Source organism: Papio anubis, chromosome 4 (genome assembly GCF_008728515.1).
Source record: "Papio anubis isolate 15944 chromosome 4, Panubis1.0, whole genome shotgun sequence".
NCBI lineage: Eukaryota > Metazoa > Chordata > Mammalia > Primates > Cercopithecidae > Papio > Papio anubis.
Window position 1 is genome coordinate 29,103,871 of NC_044979.1, and position 15,039 is coordinate 29,118,909.

The following is a 15,039-nucleotide window of genomic DNA, read 5'->3' on the forward strand; positions in this document are numbered from 1 at the left end:
CTTTTCATTATTTCCCTTTCTTACTAGCTTTATGTATTACTAGTTATATGTATTATATTTCCCAAAAGGGTAATTAAATTCCTTTTATGCAGCTTTCCCTAGGGGATGAGAGTGCCATCTGAATGGAGTAGCCAGCTCTCAAGGAATGGGAAGGGGCAAGAGGGGTATAACATGGAGAATCAGAATGGACCAATTACTGAAGACTTTCCTGATTCTGTGGAATCTCCTCCAGCATGTGATAAATCTATATATCAGCTTATTTTAAGATGATGAGGTGACAGCTTCAATGAAGGTAAAAACAGAAAACAGATAATCTGTTTTGCTTCTATTCACTTAGACACTTATTTCAGGGCTAAAGATACAAATCTCCCAGATCTCTCATGTCCCACATGCAAGGGTTTATCATAAGGAAGTGTAGTGTGAGTTTGGGCTCGTAATGGCAGCAACAACAGATGTGCCATTTGCAGGATAAAACATTTTCATGTTTTAAAAATGTACAATAATTTAATAGATAATTGTGCTTTATGTCTTATAGCAGAAGTTGCATCCTGGCTTGTTATGTGCCTATCATATGTTTCCTTTAGTTCTCTAAACCCTTTTTTAGTGAAAAGATAGTCCCTCACTACCACAAATTATGCAGTTGAGTTTCCCACATTTGGAGGAATAGCAGGGGTCAGCATATCTGGAGTAAAATGGATAAGCCTTGTCCTGGGAAAACCACCTTCATGATCATGGTATTTTCCCTGCCAGGTAAGTAAGTAGAGTTCTCTGAACTCTTTACTGCATCATCCTTTAAAATTCAAGCAGGTTACAAACCCAGCAAAGACAAGTCATTACCAAAAATTCTCAAATACAATTATGGAAATAATCGTCAAATACAAAACAATAAAAAAGCTCTCCAAAACAAATTTTTCCAAACTCTGATCAATCTTACAAGTTCTGGTAGTTCAACCAAATATCTTGCCTTCTGAGGTGAGGCAATGTACAGTTCCCAAGATTACTTAGAGCATACTACAGCCAAAAAGGTTTAAACTGAATTCATCAAACCTTTAGATTTAACTTCAAGTTTACAGGTAATACCATAGATAGAGGAATAAAGTAGATACCACCACAAAGAAGAAAACAGACAAATCCTTTTGCAGGACAACTGGCCTAGGTCTTCAATTAGTTAGCATTAATGGTGGGTGTGGGGAGACTGCTAGAGGCCAAGCACGGTGGCTTATGCCTGTAATCCCAGCACTTTGGGAGGCCAGGGCAGGAGGATCCCTTGAGTCCAGGAGTTCAAGACCAGCCTGGGCAACATAGGGAGAGACTCCATCTCTACAAAAAAAATTTAAAAATTAGCTGGGTGTGGTGGTGGTATGCATCTGTAGTCCCAGCTACTTGGCAGCTGGGAAGATCACTTGAGCCCAGGATGTCGGGGCTGCAGTGAGCCATTATCATGCCACTGCTTCCCAGCCTGGGTGACAGAGCAACCCTCTCTCTCAAAAAAAAAAACAAAACCAGAAAACAAAAATAATTAACATATGTATAACAACCACATGTAACCTGTGGTCCTGGATTGGATTCTGACTTGGAAAAATCGCTATGAAGTACATTTTGGGACAACTAGAAAATTGTGAATATGAACTTCATTAGATGAAATGAAAATGTACTAACATGAAAAGGTAGAGATGATGTTAAAAGAGAAAATTACAAAATAGCATACATAACTTGCTTTCATTTTAATAAAATATGCATATATATGTATAGAAAAAGATCTGGAGGAATATACAATAAGATGTTAATGGTGGCAATTTCTGGATAGTACAAATACAGCATAAATATAATATAGTAAAATGTTTGTTTGCTTATATTTTCTACCTTTTTTTTCCTAACTGCTTTGTAATAATAACAAATTGTTTTAATTTAAAAAATCTTTTGGAGAAAGCTGTCATTTAAAAGAATGTTTTGGAAAGGCAATTATCTCTCCATTTACTTGTTTTATAAAATGGATTTTCGTAGTTTACATAGGACAAGGGTACATATTAGAATTTGAGGCATAACCTTAAAGTTTGGCGTATTAATGCCTGACCTATAATCACATACTTTTTCATCTAAAATATGTAACAATTCATGCCAAAAGAGGAGTGATAAATATTTATTTAGTTTTGTCTAAACCCCAGGAAACTCCAGGAAGTCAAGAGCTTTGGGAAGACTCACCATTCCCGTAAGCCCAGTCATCGTTCATGCGGTGACGCACTTTCTGGTAAATGGCTGACATGGTTTTCATGTTGCTTTTCCTCCATTGGCGCCCCAGGTACTTGGTCTGTATCTTTAGCAGCTTTAGGACATAAAGTTGCAGCATGGCCTGTTTGACCTTGAGGGCCCGCTTTAAGATTGGTGCCGATTTAAACACTACCAGCATCTGTTCATTGAAAGAGGGGTGGGATAAACATCTAACGTTTCTTGGAATTTCCACTTTACAGACAAATTAAACCAAACCTAGCTAGCCTCAGAAGTCCCTGGGGAGCTTTCAGGGATCTATGATCCAGGCTCTACCTAGATCTAATCTTCAAGAATATATAGGGGGGCTGGGCACGGTGGCTCATGTCTGTCATCCCAGCACTTTGGGAGGCTGAAGCCAGTGGATCACCCACCACCCTGGCCAACATGATGAAACCCCATCTCTACTAAAAATACAAAAATTAGCCAGGCGTGGTGGCATGGGCCTGTTATCCCAGCTACCAAGGAGGCTGAGGCACGTGAATTGCTTGAACCCAGGAGGCGGAGGTTGCAGTGAGCTGAGATCATGCCACTGTACTACAGTCTGGGTGACAGAGTGAGACTCCGTCTCAAAAAAATAAAATTTTATATATATATATATATATATATATAGAGAGAGAGAGAGAGAGAACTATTCCATTCATATTTTATTATTCAAAGTTTTCAATATTCAAAGCATATGGTATAAAATGAAAAGAAAATTTTGTCAGCCACACATATCAATTCCACTGTCACAGTTTTTTATTTTCTGGAGATAATTCTATGTATGCATACATTACTTATATTTTTTTGTTTTGTTTTGAAGATGGAGTCTCACTCTGTTGCCCAGGCTGGAGTGCAGTGGTGCAATCTTGGTTCACTGCAACCTCCGCCTCCTGGGTTCAAGCGATTCTCCTGTCTCAGCCTCCCCTGAGTACAGGCGCCCGCCACCACACCCAGCTAATTTTAGTAGAGATGGGGTTTCATCATGTTGGTCAGGTTGGTCTCAAACTCCTGACCTCAAGTGATCCTTCCACAGTGCTGGGATTACAGGCATGGGCCATCACACCCAGCCTACTTCTGTTTTTTAACACAAATGGTAGCCAACTACATATCCTGCCACACTGTTCTTTACCTGTTTTTTTAATTGAATATATTTTGAAAATCATTCCATATCAGTATAGGACTGCCTCATTCTTTTACTTTTCTTGAATAGAGATGGGGTCTTACCATGTTGCCCAGGCTGGTCTCAAACTCTTGGGCTCAAGCCATCCTGCTGCCTCAGCCTCCCAAAGTGCTAGGATTACAGGCATGCACCTCTGAGCCTGGCTGCTCATTCTTTTTAATGATTGCATAACATTCTATTATAAGGACATACTATCATTTATTTAACCAGTTGGTCCTGCTTAATGAGCATTTAGCTTGTTTCCAAGCTTTCATTATTATTATTATTTTTTTGAGACGGAGTCTCGCTCTGTCGCCCAGGCGGGAGTGCAGTGGCATGATCTCAGCTCACTGCAACCTCTGCCTCCCAGGTTCAAGTGATTCTCCTGCCTCAGCCTCCTAAGTAGCTGGAATTACAGGTGCCTGCCACCATTCCCGGCTAATTTTTGTATTTTTAGTAGAGATGGGGTTTCGCTATGTTGGTCAGGCTGGTCTCGAACTCCTGACCTTGTTATCTGCCTGTCTCTTCCTCCCAAAGTGCTGGGATTACAGGCATGAGCCACCGCACCCAGCCAAGCTTTCATTATTATAAACAATGTTGCAATGATAAACCTTGCACTTGTATCATTTGGGAATGTGTGTAATCCAAACAACATTGCTAGTTTCCCTGCTAGAGTTGCCCTGAGGGAGGGTCTGAGATTCGGACCCCTGAAAAGAAATGGACTGATAGGTAATCATCTAATATAGAATAAGTGCCCAGAATTATAAGATGCTAAATCTCATGCAGCATTCAGTGTCTATATATGGAGATCACAAACCAGGCAGCACACAAAAATTTACTAGTGATCTTTTAAAAATTCAGTCAGATGGACAACTCCATGATGTAAAACCACACTCACCATGGTCCGGGAATGTTTCCATTTGGTCAGTTTATTGAGCAGCCTCAGGAGGTTGATGCAGGAAAAGAGGTTCCTCCAGCAGAACTGGCTGTTGTCTCCAGCTTCCTATAATAGGGAACATCCATCATTATTTTAATACCTACAAGGCTTTAATTCCCACAGAAGCCTGGAAGTCAATGTTGGTCAGTTTAGGTGAGGCCTTCCTGTATGAAATAATACCTCCTCACCTTCCTGTTTCTTAACACACTGAGGTCTCCAAAGCCCACAGTTTGAAAACCCCCTCAGCTGCCAATCCTGGAAGACTCTATCTACAGCATGTGTTGGTTAGACAGATGATACATGAACACAGGAACCTGATTCAAGCAAGTTTTCTTGTGTAGCTTATTGCTCTAGGATCAGAAAAGAGATGAGAGGATTTTACCCCTATATACAAGTACTTTGCACTTATATAAACTATGTAATTGTTAGGATTAGGTCTAATTCTTATAGATTTTAAACTATGTTGGATGGCTCTGATATCTATTATAATTGAATTTTTTTTTAAATCAACCTCAACCCTCCTTTATCAAACTCAACCCTCCTTTATCAAACCATATTACAGTCAGATGCTTAATTCTTCAGCATGGAAGGAAAAATGGCAGATGGTTTATTCTAATCAGGTATTTTTCTTATCTATTTTTTGATAGTTTGTGAACACCTAACCAGAGACAACAGATGGATGTCAGATTAAAAGCAGGTATCTACTCATAGAAACATTTTTCAGAAATAAAAATATGAGTCCTTATGTGAATTTGGGGCTTGCAAATACATACTGGTGTCAGAAGCTATATAAATCAATGAGCACACATGACAGCCAAACTAACATCTTGGAAATTCCTCACATCCACAATGTGATAGGAGAATGTAGGAGTAGACGACATGTAGAAGTGAGCTGCTGTCTGGTGAATGGAAAATTACCTCTTCCTCCCTCAAATTAATTTGAAGCAACACAGGCATATAGCTAATGTGGAATGAACATCTGAGGTTTTTGAGGGTATTAGGCTTTCCTAATACCTAATACCGAGAGCCAAAAAGTTTCAGGGAAATTTCTTGTTTAGAAATATTATTTATAGGTCAGAAATATTATTTATAGGTCAGGTAATCCCAGCACTTTGGGAGGCTGAGGCAGGCAGATCGAGACCTGAGTTCAAGAGTTCGAGACCAGCTTGGCCAACATGGTGAAACTCCATTTCTACTAAAACAATAAAAAAAATAGCTGGGCATGGTGGCAGGCGCCTGTAATCCCAGCTACTTGGGAGGCTGAGGCAGGAGAATCACTTGAACCCAGGAGGCAGAGGTTGCAGTGAGTCGAGACAGTGCCATTGCACTCCAGCCTGGGGAACAAAAGAGAAACTCCATCTCAAAAAACAGAAATATTATTTATAAATAATATTCTCCATCCTATAGTAAATGTTCAACATTGTCCCAGGAGAACCATCTGTCTGCTTCTAGGGAAAACTTCTATGGGACTTTCTGCTCTAGTGCATCAGCTAGTCTGGCCTGCCCCAAATAGACCAAGTTCTACAGACATTATATCTTGTGCGGTTAAGAGAGACAGGCAGACTTTCAATTTTTTTTTTTTTTTTTTTGGTGAGAGAGAGTTTTGCTTTTGTTGCCTAGACTGGAGTGCAATAGGGCAATCTCGGCTCACCGCAAACTCTGCCTCCCGGGTTCAAGTGATTCTCCTGCCTCAGCCTCCTGAGCAGCTGGGATTATAGGCATGCACCACCACGCCTAGCTAATTTTGTATTTTTGGTAGAGATGGGGCTTCTCCATGTTGGTCAGGATGGTCTCAAACTCCCAACCTCAGGTGATCTGCCTGCCTCAGCCTCTTAAAGTGCTGGGATTATAGGCGTGAGTACCGCGCCCGGCCAGAGTTTTAAATTTTTAAGACACAAGGGAAACACAAAACATATGGGATAAGCAAGTGTATTTCTACTGTGAGCTTCCTTCATCCTGATTTTCAATATGGTAGAGGCATAAAAAGCCTTGCATTCCTCAGTATCTCAAAGAATAATATGGGAGAGAAGGCATCCCCTTGTAGAAGCAGCATTGGAATAGATACCAGAATACCTGGATTATGGCCTCATCCCTGACTGTATAATCTTAGGTAAATCATTTTCCTTGTTTCTTGTAGGAGGTTGAACTAGCTAATCTTTAAGATCACTTCAGCTCTGAGCATTCTATAATTCCGTGATTTACGTGGACTTTCTCCAGTTGAAAAGAACTGCCTCATTCTTTTTAATGGTTACCTAATATTGTATTGCAAGTATGTACCATAATTTATTTAACCAGTTGGCCCTATATTAGTAGGCATTTAGGTTATTACCAATCTTTCAATTTTTCTTTTTCTGAGACAGAGTCTGACACTGTTGCCCAGGCTTGAGTGCAGTGGTGTCATCTCGGCTCACTGCAACCTCTGCCCCCCCGGGGTTCAAGCAATTCTCCTGCCTCAGCCTCCCAAGTAGCTGGGACTACAGACGCCTGCCACCACGCCCAGCTAATTTTTCTATTTTTAGTAGAGATGGGGTTTTACCATGTTGGCCAGGCTGGTCTTGAACTCCTGACCTAGGGTGATCTGCCTGCCTTGGTCTCCCAAAGTGTTGAGATTACAGGCTTGAGCTATTGCGCCTGGTCATTTTTTTTTTTTTTTTTTTTTGAGACAGAGTCTAGCTCTGTTTCCCAGGCTGGAATACAGTGGATCAATCTCAGCTCACTGCAACCTCCACTTTCTGGGTTCAAGCTGTTCTCCTGTCTCAACCTCCCAAGTAGCTGGGATTACAGGCACAGGCCACCACACCCATCTAATTTTTGTATTTTTAGTAGAGATGGAGTTTCTCCATGTTGGCCAAGCTGGTCTTGAACTCCTGGCCTCAAGTGATCCACCCGCCTTGGCCTCCCAAAGTGCTGGGATTACAGGCGTGAGCTACCACACGCCTGGACCCCAATTGTTCATTATTATAAACAATGCTGCAATGAATAATCTTAGACTTATAACATTTGGCATTTGGGATATGTGACTGTAATCCAAACTTTGCTAACTTCCCTAGCAGAGATGCTCTGAGGGAGGGTCCATATTTAAATCCCAAAAAGAAATGGACTGGTGATTAATCAAGTAAAGTTTTCTTTGTTTTGAGTCGGACTCTTGCTGTGTCGCTCAGGCTGGAGGGCAGTGGCGCCACCTCAGCTCACTACAACCTCCGCAACCCGGTTCAAGTGATTCTCGTGCCTCAGCCTCCTGAGTAGCTGGGATTATAGATGTGCACCACCACACCCAGCTAATTTTTGTATTAGGAGAGATGGAGTTTCACCATGCTGGCCAGGCTGGTCTTGAACTCCTGGCCTTAAGTGATTCACCCGCCTCGGCCTCCCAAAGTGCTGGGATTATAGGCGTGAGCCACCGTGCCCCACCAAGTAGTTTTAAAAGTGAAGTTTTGGACTGGGTGCAGTGGCTAACGCTTGTAATTCCAGCACTTTGAGAGGCCGAGGCGGACGGATCACAAGGTCAGATAGAGACCATCCTGGCCAACGCAGTGAAACCCCACCTCTACCAAAAATACAAAAATGTGCAGGGCATGGTGGCGCACACCTATAGTCCCAGCTACTTGGGAGGCTGAGGCAGGAGAATCGCTTGAACCCGGGAGGCAGAGGTTGCAGTGAACCAAGATTGCGCCACTGCACTCCAGCCTGGTGACAGAGTGAGATGCCATCTCAAAAAAAAAAAAGTGAAGTTTTGAGTAAGGGTAAGCCATTTGTGGCTGTTGCCTTTTCCTTAGGGCTCAGTCTCAAAAGTTGCCTTTTCCTTAGGGCTCAGTCTCAAGAATTCCAGGAAAGGAACTCCAGTTCCCTCTTTGAAGATAGTCTCAGTTGCCCATGGCCTTGCTCTCCTTTCCTCCTCTTTTTTTCTTTCTTTTTTTTTTTTATTTTTATTTTTTGAGACAGAGTCTCACTCTGTTGCCCAGGCTGGAGTGCAGTGGCGCTATCCTTGGCTCACTGCAACCTCCGTCTCCTGGGTTCAAGCTATTCTCCTGCATCAGCCCCTCAAGTAGCTAGGATTACAGGCACATGTCACCATGCCCAGCCAATTTTTCTATTTTTAGTACAGACAGGGTTTCACCATGTTGGCCAGGCTGGTCTCAAACTCCAGACTCTCAGGTGATCTGCCCACCTTGGCCTCCCAAAGTGCTGGGACTACAGGTGTGAGCCACTGCACCTGGCTGGGTCTTACTATTTTGCCCGGGCTGGGCTCAAACTCATCATCCTCCCACTTCAGCTTCCCAAGTAGCTGGGACTATAGGCATGTGCCAACTCTCTTTTCCCTCTGATACTACTTCCCCAGACAACTGTAAGTAGCTCTACTTCTCACATTAGATGCTGCCAGGAGCTGGCACTGAAAGCACACACACTGGTCAGTGGCTCTCTCAGGATGGCCACCAAACCCTAGCTTGTTTTGTCTCCCTTGCTTGCAGCAGGCTCTACCTGCAGCACTGCTCTAGCCTGTGCCTGTTCCAACCCAACAGATAACTTTTTCCCAACAGGTCTTTGGTTCCACAGGTACCTGTTCACATTTGCCAAACTTGAGAGTTTTTCTTCATGTTTATATTCATTTAAGGCAGGTCACCTTTCTCTATTTTTTTTTTTTTCCAAGACCCAGCATATTAAAATGGAAGCCTCTATGAGGAGATATAATTTGTGAACAGCAGCACACGTCACATTCTCCTGTTCCTGGTACTTCATACTAGCCAAAGCAAGACCTTTACTTCCTTTGTATTAACTAAAGTTAAAAAAGAAAACATACCCACAACCTACTCTCACGAATATTTGTTTGCAGTATGCCTTAGGTCTAAAGATTCAGTTCAATGACTACATCCCACCCTTTCAGAGTATCTCCAGGGCACTAAGAGGGCTGTATTCTCAAAGATCCATCCATCACCCAGGTGAGTGAGCCAAGCCAAATAAAATCTAGGCTATGCCAATTATGTAGCTAATTAATTCAGATGACTAAGGGAAGAATGGAGCATTTCTTCCTTTTGGATTGAGGAATCATATTGGTTAGAATGTGAGCACCAGAAGGAATGTAGTTGCCCTAGTCCCAATTCTGTCATCCACAGAAACAAAAACTGGGGCCCAGAAAGGGGAAGGGGCTTGCCCAAGGTCACATGTTAAGCACCCAATCACCAGTACTCAGTCATTTGAAAACTCTTTATTTACTGTTCACCTTCTAGCTGCACTTCTGGAATCCTGCACACAGAAGGCAATTCAGAGGAAATTTAGTTGGATCCCCTGCTTTCCGAGCTTCTTGAAGACTCAATGGTGGAAAAGCACATTCTTTGGTCCTACCATAATTCGTACTTCAAACCAGAAGAAAATAATCGTTCCCAGGAAAAACAAGAACAAAAAACAGTGAGGTTTCCTTCTTTAAATGGAAGCACTTGACTGAATCTAGTCAGCCTATGATCAGATTGAACTTTTAAAGAAGGGCTACTAAGGGTGAGATCTAATACTATATCTCAAACCTCCTCAACAGCTTACTGAAGTCCCTATGTGACAAATGAGCTCTGCACTGATAAATCAAAATTATTAATATTAACTTGGTTATTTTATAATGAATGTAGGGGAATTTTATAGTCCAAGGAAAGTTGGATGCTTATCTAATGACTCAACCTTCCTTCCTTTATAGATAAAATTTCTATAGCCTACAGGAAACCTGCTCAAGATCCCTTATAGTTATAAGTGGCAAAGCCAGGTTTGTTTGTCTTTTCCATACTACCTAGTCTATTTCTCTGCTTTGTGCTTCAGGCTTTCCTGGCCATGTTAGCCCTGCATTTATTTGAAACTATTAAAAAAACTTATGCTGGCCAGGCATGGTGGCTCGCACCTGTAATCCCAGCACTTTGGGATGTCAAGGCAGGAGGATTGTTTGAGACCAGGGATTTGAAACAAGCCTGGGCAACATAGTGACACTCTGTTTCTACAAAAAATTTAAAAATTGCCTAGGCAATATAGTAAGACCTTATCTCTACAAAAAATATAAAAAATTAGCCAGGCGTGGTGACATGTGCCTCTAGTCCCAGCTACTCGGGAGGCTGAGGTGGGAGGATCACTTGAGCCTGGAGGGTAGGTTGCAGTGAGCCAAGATCACACCACTGCACTCTAGCCTGGGTGACAGGGTGAGGCTCTGTCCTAAAAAAAAAAAAAAAAAAAAAAAAAAAAAAAGCTAGGTCTTAATACTTAACTGATGTCAAATTCATGGTAATAACTATGACTTGACAAATGATTCTTTTGATTCATTTGTCTATTATGGTTCACATAACTGAAAATGAAATCCTATTTTTATTTTAAACTTTCTTTTTTTGACTATTACAAGTTTATCTAACAAATTTTTTTTTTTTTTTTGGAGACAGAGTGTCGCTCCTGTTGCCCAGGTTGGAATGCAATGGTGCGATCTCTGCTCACTGCAACCTCTGCCTCCCAGGTTCAAGTGATTCTCCTGCCTCAGCCTCCCAAGTAACTGGGATTACAGATGCCTGCCACCACACCCAGCTAATTTTCATATTTCGTAATTTTCCCAGCACTTTGGGAGGCCGAGGTGGGTGAATCACAAGGTCAGGAGGTCAAGACCAGCCTGGCCAACATGGTGAAACCCCATCTCTACTAAAAATACAAAAATTAGCCGGGTGTGGTGGCGAGTGCCTGTAATCCCAGTTACTTGGGAAGCTGAAGCAGGAGAATCGCTTGAACCCAGGAGGTGGAGGTTGCAGTGAGCCGAGACCGCGCCACTGCACTCCAGCCTGGCAACAGAGCGAGACTCCGTCTCAAAAAAAAAAAAAAAAGTCCGATATAAAAATGTACATGACCTAATTTTTACATCATAGTAAAACAGGCTCTTTGGAGAGGGGACATGGATTTCTATGCTGAACAGCCATCATTTATACTTGTTTCAAGGTTTCTAACATGATACTCTTTCATTGTATTACCACTATCCCAATATTGTTCTGTTGCCCACTGGTTGCCATCTCCACACACTCATCTATCACAAGATTAATAAAGGGACCAAATCCCCACAATATTCTTGGACATGTCTGCCACCATTTAATTTCAATGATAACTTCTTGTCTATGAACTTTTTCAACACGGGAGGGTGAGTTTTGCTCATGGTGTCTACATGGGCTCATAGATGCCTTAAGATGGAATGCATGTCCTCTCTCTTGCTCCTGTGGTAGGCTCAGCAGTCTTGCATCTGGCATCACCCACCTCATTAGCCAATCAATTGTCGGCATTTTTTTTCTATTTTAGTCTTTTCTTTACCAACACCATTATAGAGTAATTTTCTTATCATATGGGTTTTTGATAAATTACTGCTAGATTAAGGACATAGATCCTTAATGGTTCTCAAGTGAAATAAGTGGATAAGGAGGAAGGAGAAAAAAAAATTCAAGATCGTTTGGGAAACTTTAACAAACTACAAGTGCTTCAGTAAGGGGCACTAACATACCTGGATATGTGAGTTTGAAAAATCATCCTGGAGATTCTAATCTCCCCAAGAACCCATTACAGAAATAGTGACCAACAGGAAAATTGATATAATGCTAAAAAATTTTTATCCATGGTCCTTTCTTTGCATAAATAACTCATGGAAAATGGATATATGCCTTATGGTACATTTACAGTATAACTCTGAAATACATGTATGTTTACTCATAAATGCATAGTTTTAAATAACATTGTAGGAATGTACACATAAGTATAGAAAGTAAAAAAGATATCAGTATAATACATATAAAAATATTTTCCATCCCCCAAAGCATTTCCTTGCACAGCCTACATTTCATACCACTGCTCTCAACAACCATTCAGATGCTAAGCATTGCAAAATACAAGCTGAGTCCACATCCACTGCCTTCTCCAGCAATCTCCTTTCAAAGACCACACTTAACTTCCACATAACATACGTTCACCATCCTTCATTTAAGTTTGGAATTTTATTTCAATTTTTTCCTAGCTTAGTGGATTGAGTATGAATACCAACATTTGGAGATACACAAATTTTTAAACTTCCTGTACCAGGTGGGAGGGGAAACTACTCAGTATATTGGTGAGGATGGCCTATCTATAGCTAATTGTTTTGACAAAATGGGAATACTTCAGAAATTAATATGCCATTAGCTCTACTTTTATTTCATGTTCATCATGCTTTTTAGAGTTTCAAATAAAGTTGAATTGAATTCAGTTCAAATTCAGAAAAGTGAAAAAATATAAATCAAGACTACCTCAGCCCAGCAGTGGCTCAAGCCTATAATCCCAGCACTTTGGGAGGCCAAGGCAGGTAGATCATTTGTGGTCAGGAGTTCAAGACCAGCCTGGCCAACATGGTGAAACCCTGCCTCCACTAAAAAATACAAAAATTAGCTGAGCAGCAATGGCACGCACGCACCTGTAATCCCAGCTACTTGGGAGGTTGAGGCAGGAGAATCGCTTGAACCTGGGAGGCAGAGGCTGTGGTGAGCAGAGATTGTGCCACTGCACTCCAGCCTGGGTGACTGTCTCAAAAAAAAAAAAAAAAAAAAAGACTACTTCAGCCCAATAGTTCCACTTCTAGGAATCTAAAGGAAATAATCAAAGATTCACGTGCAGCTGGGCATAGTGGCTTACACCTGTAATCCCAGCACTTTGAGAGGCCAAGGCAGGAGGATCACTGAGCCCAAGAATTTGAGACCAGTCTGGGCAAAATAGGGAGATTCTGTCTCTAGGGAGATTGTATCTCTAAAAAAAATTTTTTTAAATTTAAAAATTAGCCAAGCATGGTGGCGTGTGCCTGTAGTCCTAGCTACTTGGGTGGCTGAGATGGAAGGATCATTTGACCCTGGGAGGTCAAGACTGCAGTGAGCTATGATCACATTACTGCACTCCAGCCTGAGCAACTTCGAGACCCTGTCTCAAAAAAAAAAAAAAAAAAAAGATTCGCATGTAAGGATGTTTGTTTTGGAGTTACACAAGGAAAACATAAATAAATGTCAATGACAGAGAAGAATCTTTTTTGAAACTAAATAGTGGAATATTATGTGTAACTATTAAAAATTATGCCCTGGGCCAGGTGTAGTGGCTCATGCCTGTAATCCCAGCACTCTGGGAGGCTGAGGAGGGCGGATCATGAGGTCAGGAGATTGAGACCATCCTGGCTAACACAGTACAACAAAAAATTACTAAAAATACAAAAAATTAGCCAGGTGTAGTGGCATGTGCCTGTAATCCCAGCTACTCGGAAGGCTGAGGCAGAAGAATCGCATGAACCCGGGAGGCAGAGGTTGCAGTGAGCCAAGATGGCGCCACTGCACTCTAGCCTGGCCGACAGAGTGAGACTCCATCTCAAAAATGAATAAATAAAAATAAATAATAAATAATAAAAAAAAATCAAAACTATGTCCTCAGCTGGGCGTGGTGGCTGACACCTGTAATCCCAGCAATTTGGGAGGCCAAGGAGGGCAGATTGCTTGAGCCCAGGAGTTCAAGATCAGCTTGGGCAAAACAAAGACCCCGTCTCTACAAAAATTACATAAATTAGCCTGGCATGGTGGCATGCCTGTGGTCCCAGCTACACCCAGCTACTTGGGAGGCTGAGGTGGGAGGATCACTTCAGTCCAGGAGCTTGAGGCTGCAGTGGGCTGTGCTTCAGGCCGAGTGCACTGCACTCCAGTTTGGGTAACAAAGCAAGACCTTGCCTTCAAAAAAGGAAGAAAAAAATTGTCCTCTAGAATGTTTAATAAAATGATATTGTGAACATTTAAATTTTGCTGCCAAATGAAACATCTATGTATAAAGTCTTAGTTTTGGCCGGGCGCGGTGGCTCAAGCCTGTAATCCCAGCACTTTGGGAGGCCGAGACGGGTGGATCACGAGGTCAGGAGATTGAGACCATCCTGGCTAACATGGTGAAACCCCGTCTCTACTAAAAAATAACAAAAAACTAGTCGGGCGATGTGGCGGACGCCTGTAGTCCCAGCTACTCGGGAGGCTGAGGCAGGAGAATGGCGTGAACCCGGGAGGCGGGGCTTGCAGTGAGCTGAGATCCGGCCACTGCACTCCAGCCTGGGTGACAGAGCGAGACTCCGTCTCAAAAAAAAATAAATAAATAAAATAAATAAATAAAGTCTTAGTTTTGTTAATGTGTTTATATATGAGTGAATATATATATATAATTGCAGCAAAATATTAACAGTGGCTATATGTAGGTGACATAAGAGTATTTTTCTTCCTCATACTTTTCTGTTTCTCCAATTTTCTGCAATACATATATTTATTTTAATATCAGAAAAAAAACTTAAAGAAAATCCTATAGCCATTCGTGGTGGCTCACGCCTGAAATCCCAGCACTTTGGGAGGCTGAGGCAGGTGGATCACCTGAGGCCAGGAGTTTGAGATCAGCCTGGCCAACATGATGAAATCCCATCTGTACTAAAAATACAAAAATTAGCTGGGCATGGTGGCACGTGCCTATAGTCCCTGCTACTCGGGAGGCTGAGGCAGGAAAATCACTTGGACTCAGGAGGTGGAGGTTGCAGTGAGCTGAGATCGCACCACTGCATTCCAGCCTGGGTGACAGAACAAGACTCTGTCTCAAAGAAAAGAAAAGAAAATCCTTTATATTCAAATAGCCAGTACATTTTCTGTGCTTGCCATTTGTTAAGCCTGAAAAA

General features: G+C 41.9%; 1 protein-coding gene, 1 long non-coding RNA gene and 2 pseudogenes across 3 annotated transcripts in view; 1 reads left to right on the top strand and 3 right to left on the bottom strand.

The window, feature by feature from the left end:
- The window catches only part of STRIP2 (striatin interacting protein 2), a 54,716-nt gene that overhangs the window by 624 nt on the left and 39,053 nt on the right, over window positions 1-15,039 (bottom strand). Inside the window, exons 19-20 of one of the 2 annotated variants that reach the window (XM_021936257.1) lie at window positions 4,308-4,412; window positions 2,203-2,407 (exon numbers count right to left, since the gene is read on the bottom strand). In XM_021936257.1, coding sequence (XP_021791949.1) covers window positions 2,203-2,407; window positions 4,308-4,412 — 310 coding nt within the window. Of the gene's footprint in view, window positions 1-2,202; window positions 2,408-4,304; window positions 4,413-4,534; window positions 4,697-15,039 lie in introns of those variants that run through there. The other variant, XR_645401.2, reaches the window with a different exon arrangement.
- LOC103883236 lies at window positions 105-9,660 on the top strand. Its single transcript, XR_004183122.1, has 4 exons — window positions 105-292; window positions 4,994-5,043; window positions 9,178-9,283; window positions 9,572-9,660. It is a non-coding gene; the product is annotated as an uncharacterized LOC103883236 (long non-coding RNA).
- On the bottom strand, window positions 606-758 carry LOC116274836 (annotated as a pseudogene).
- On the bottom strand, window positions 11,150-12,657 carry LOC108585163 (annotated as a pseudogene).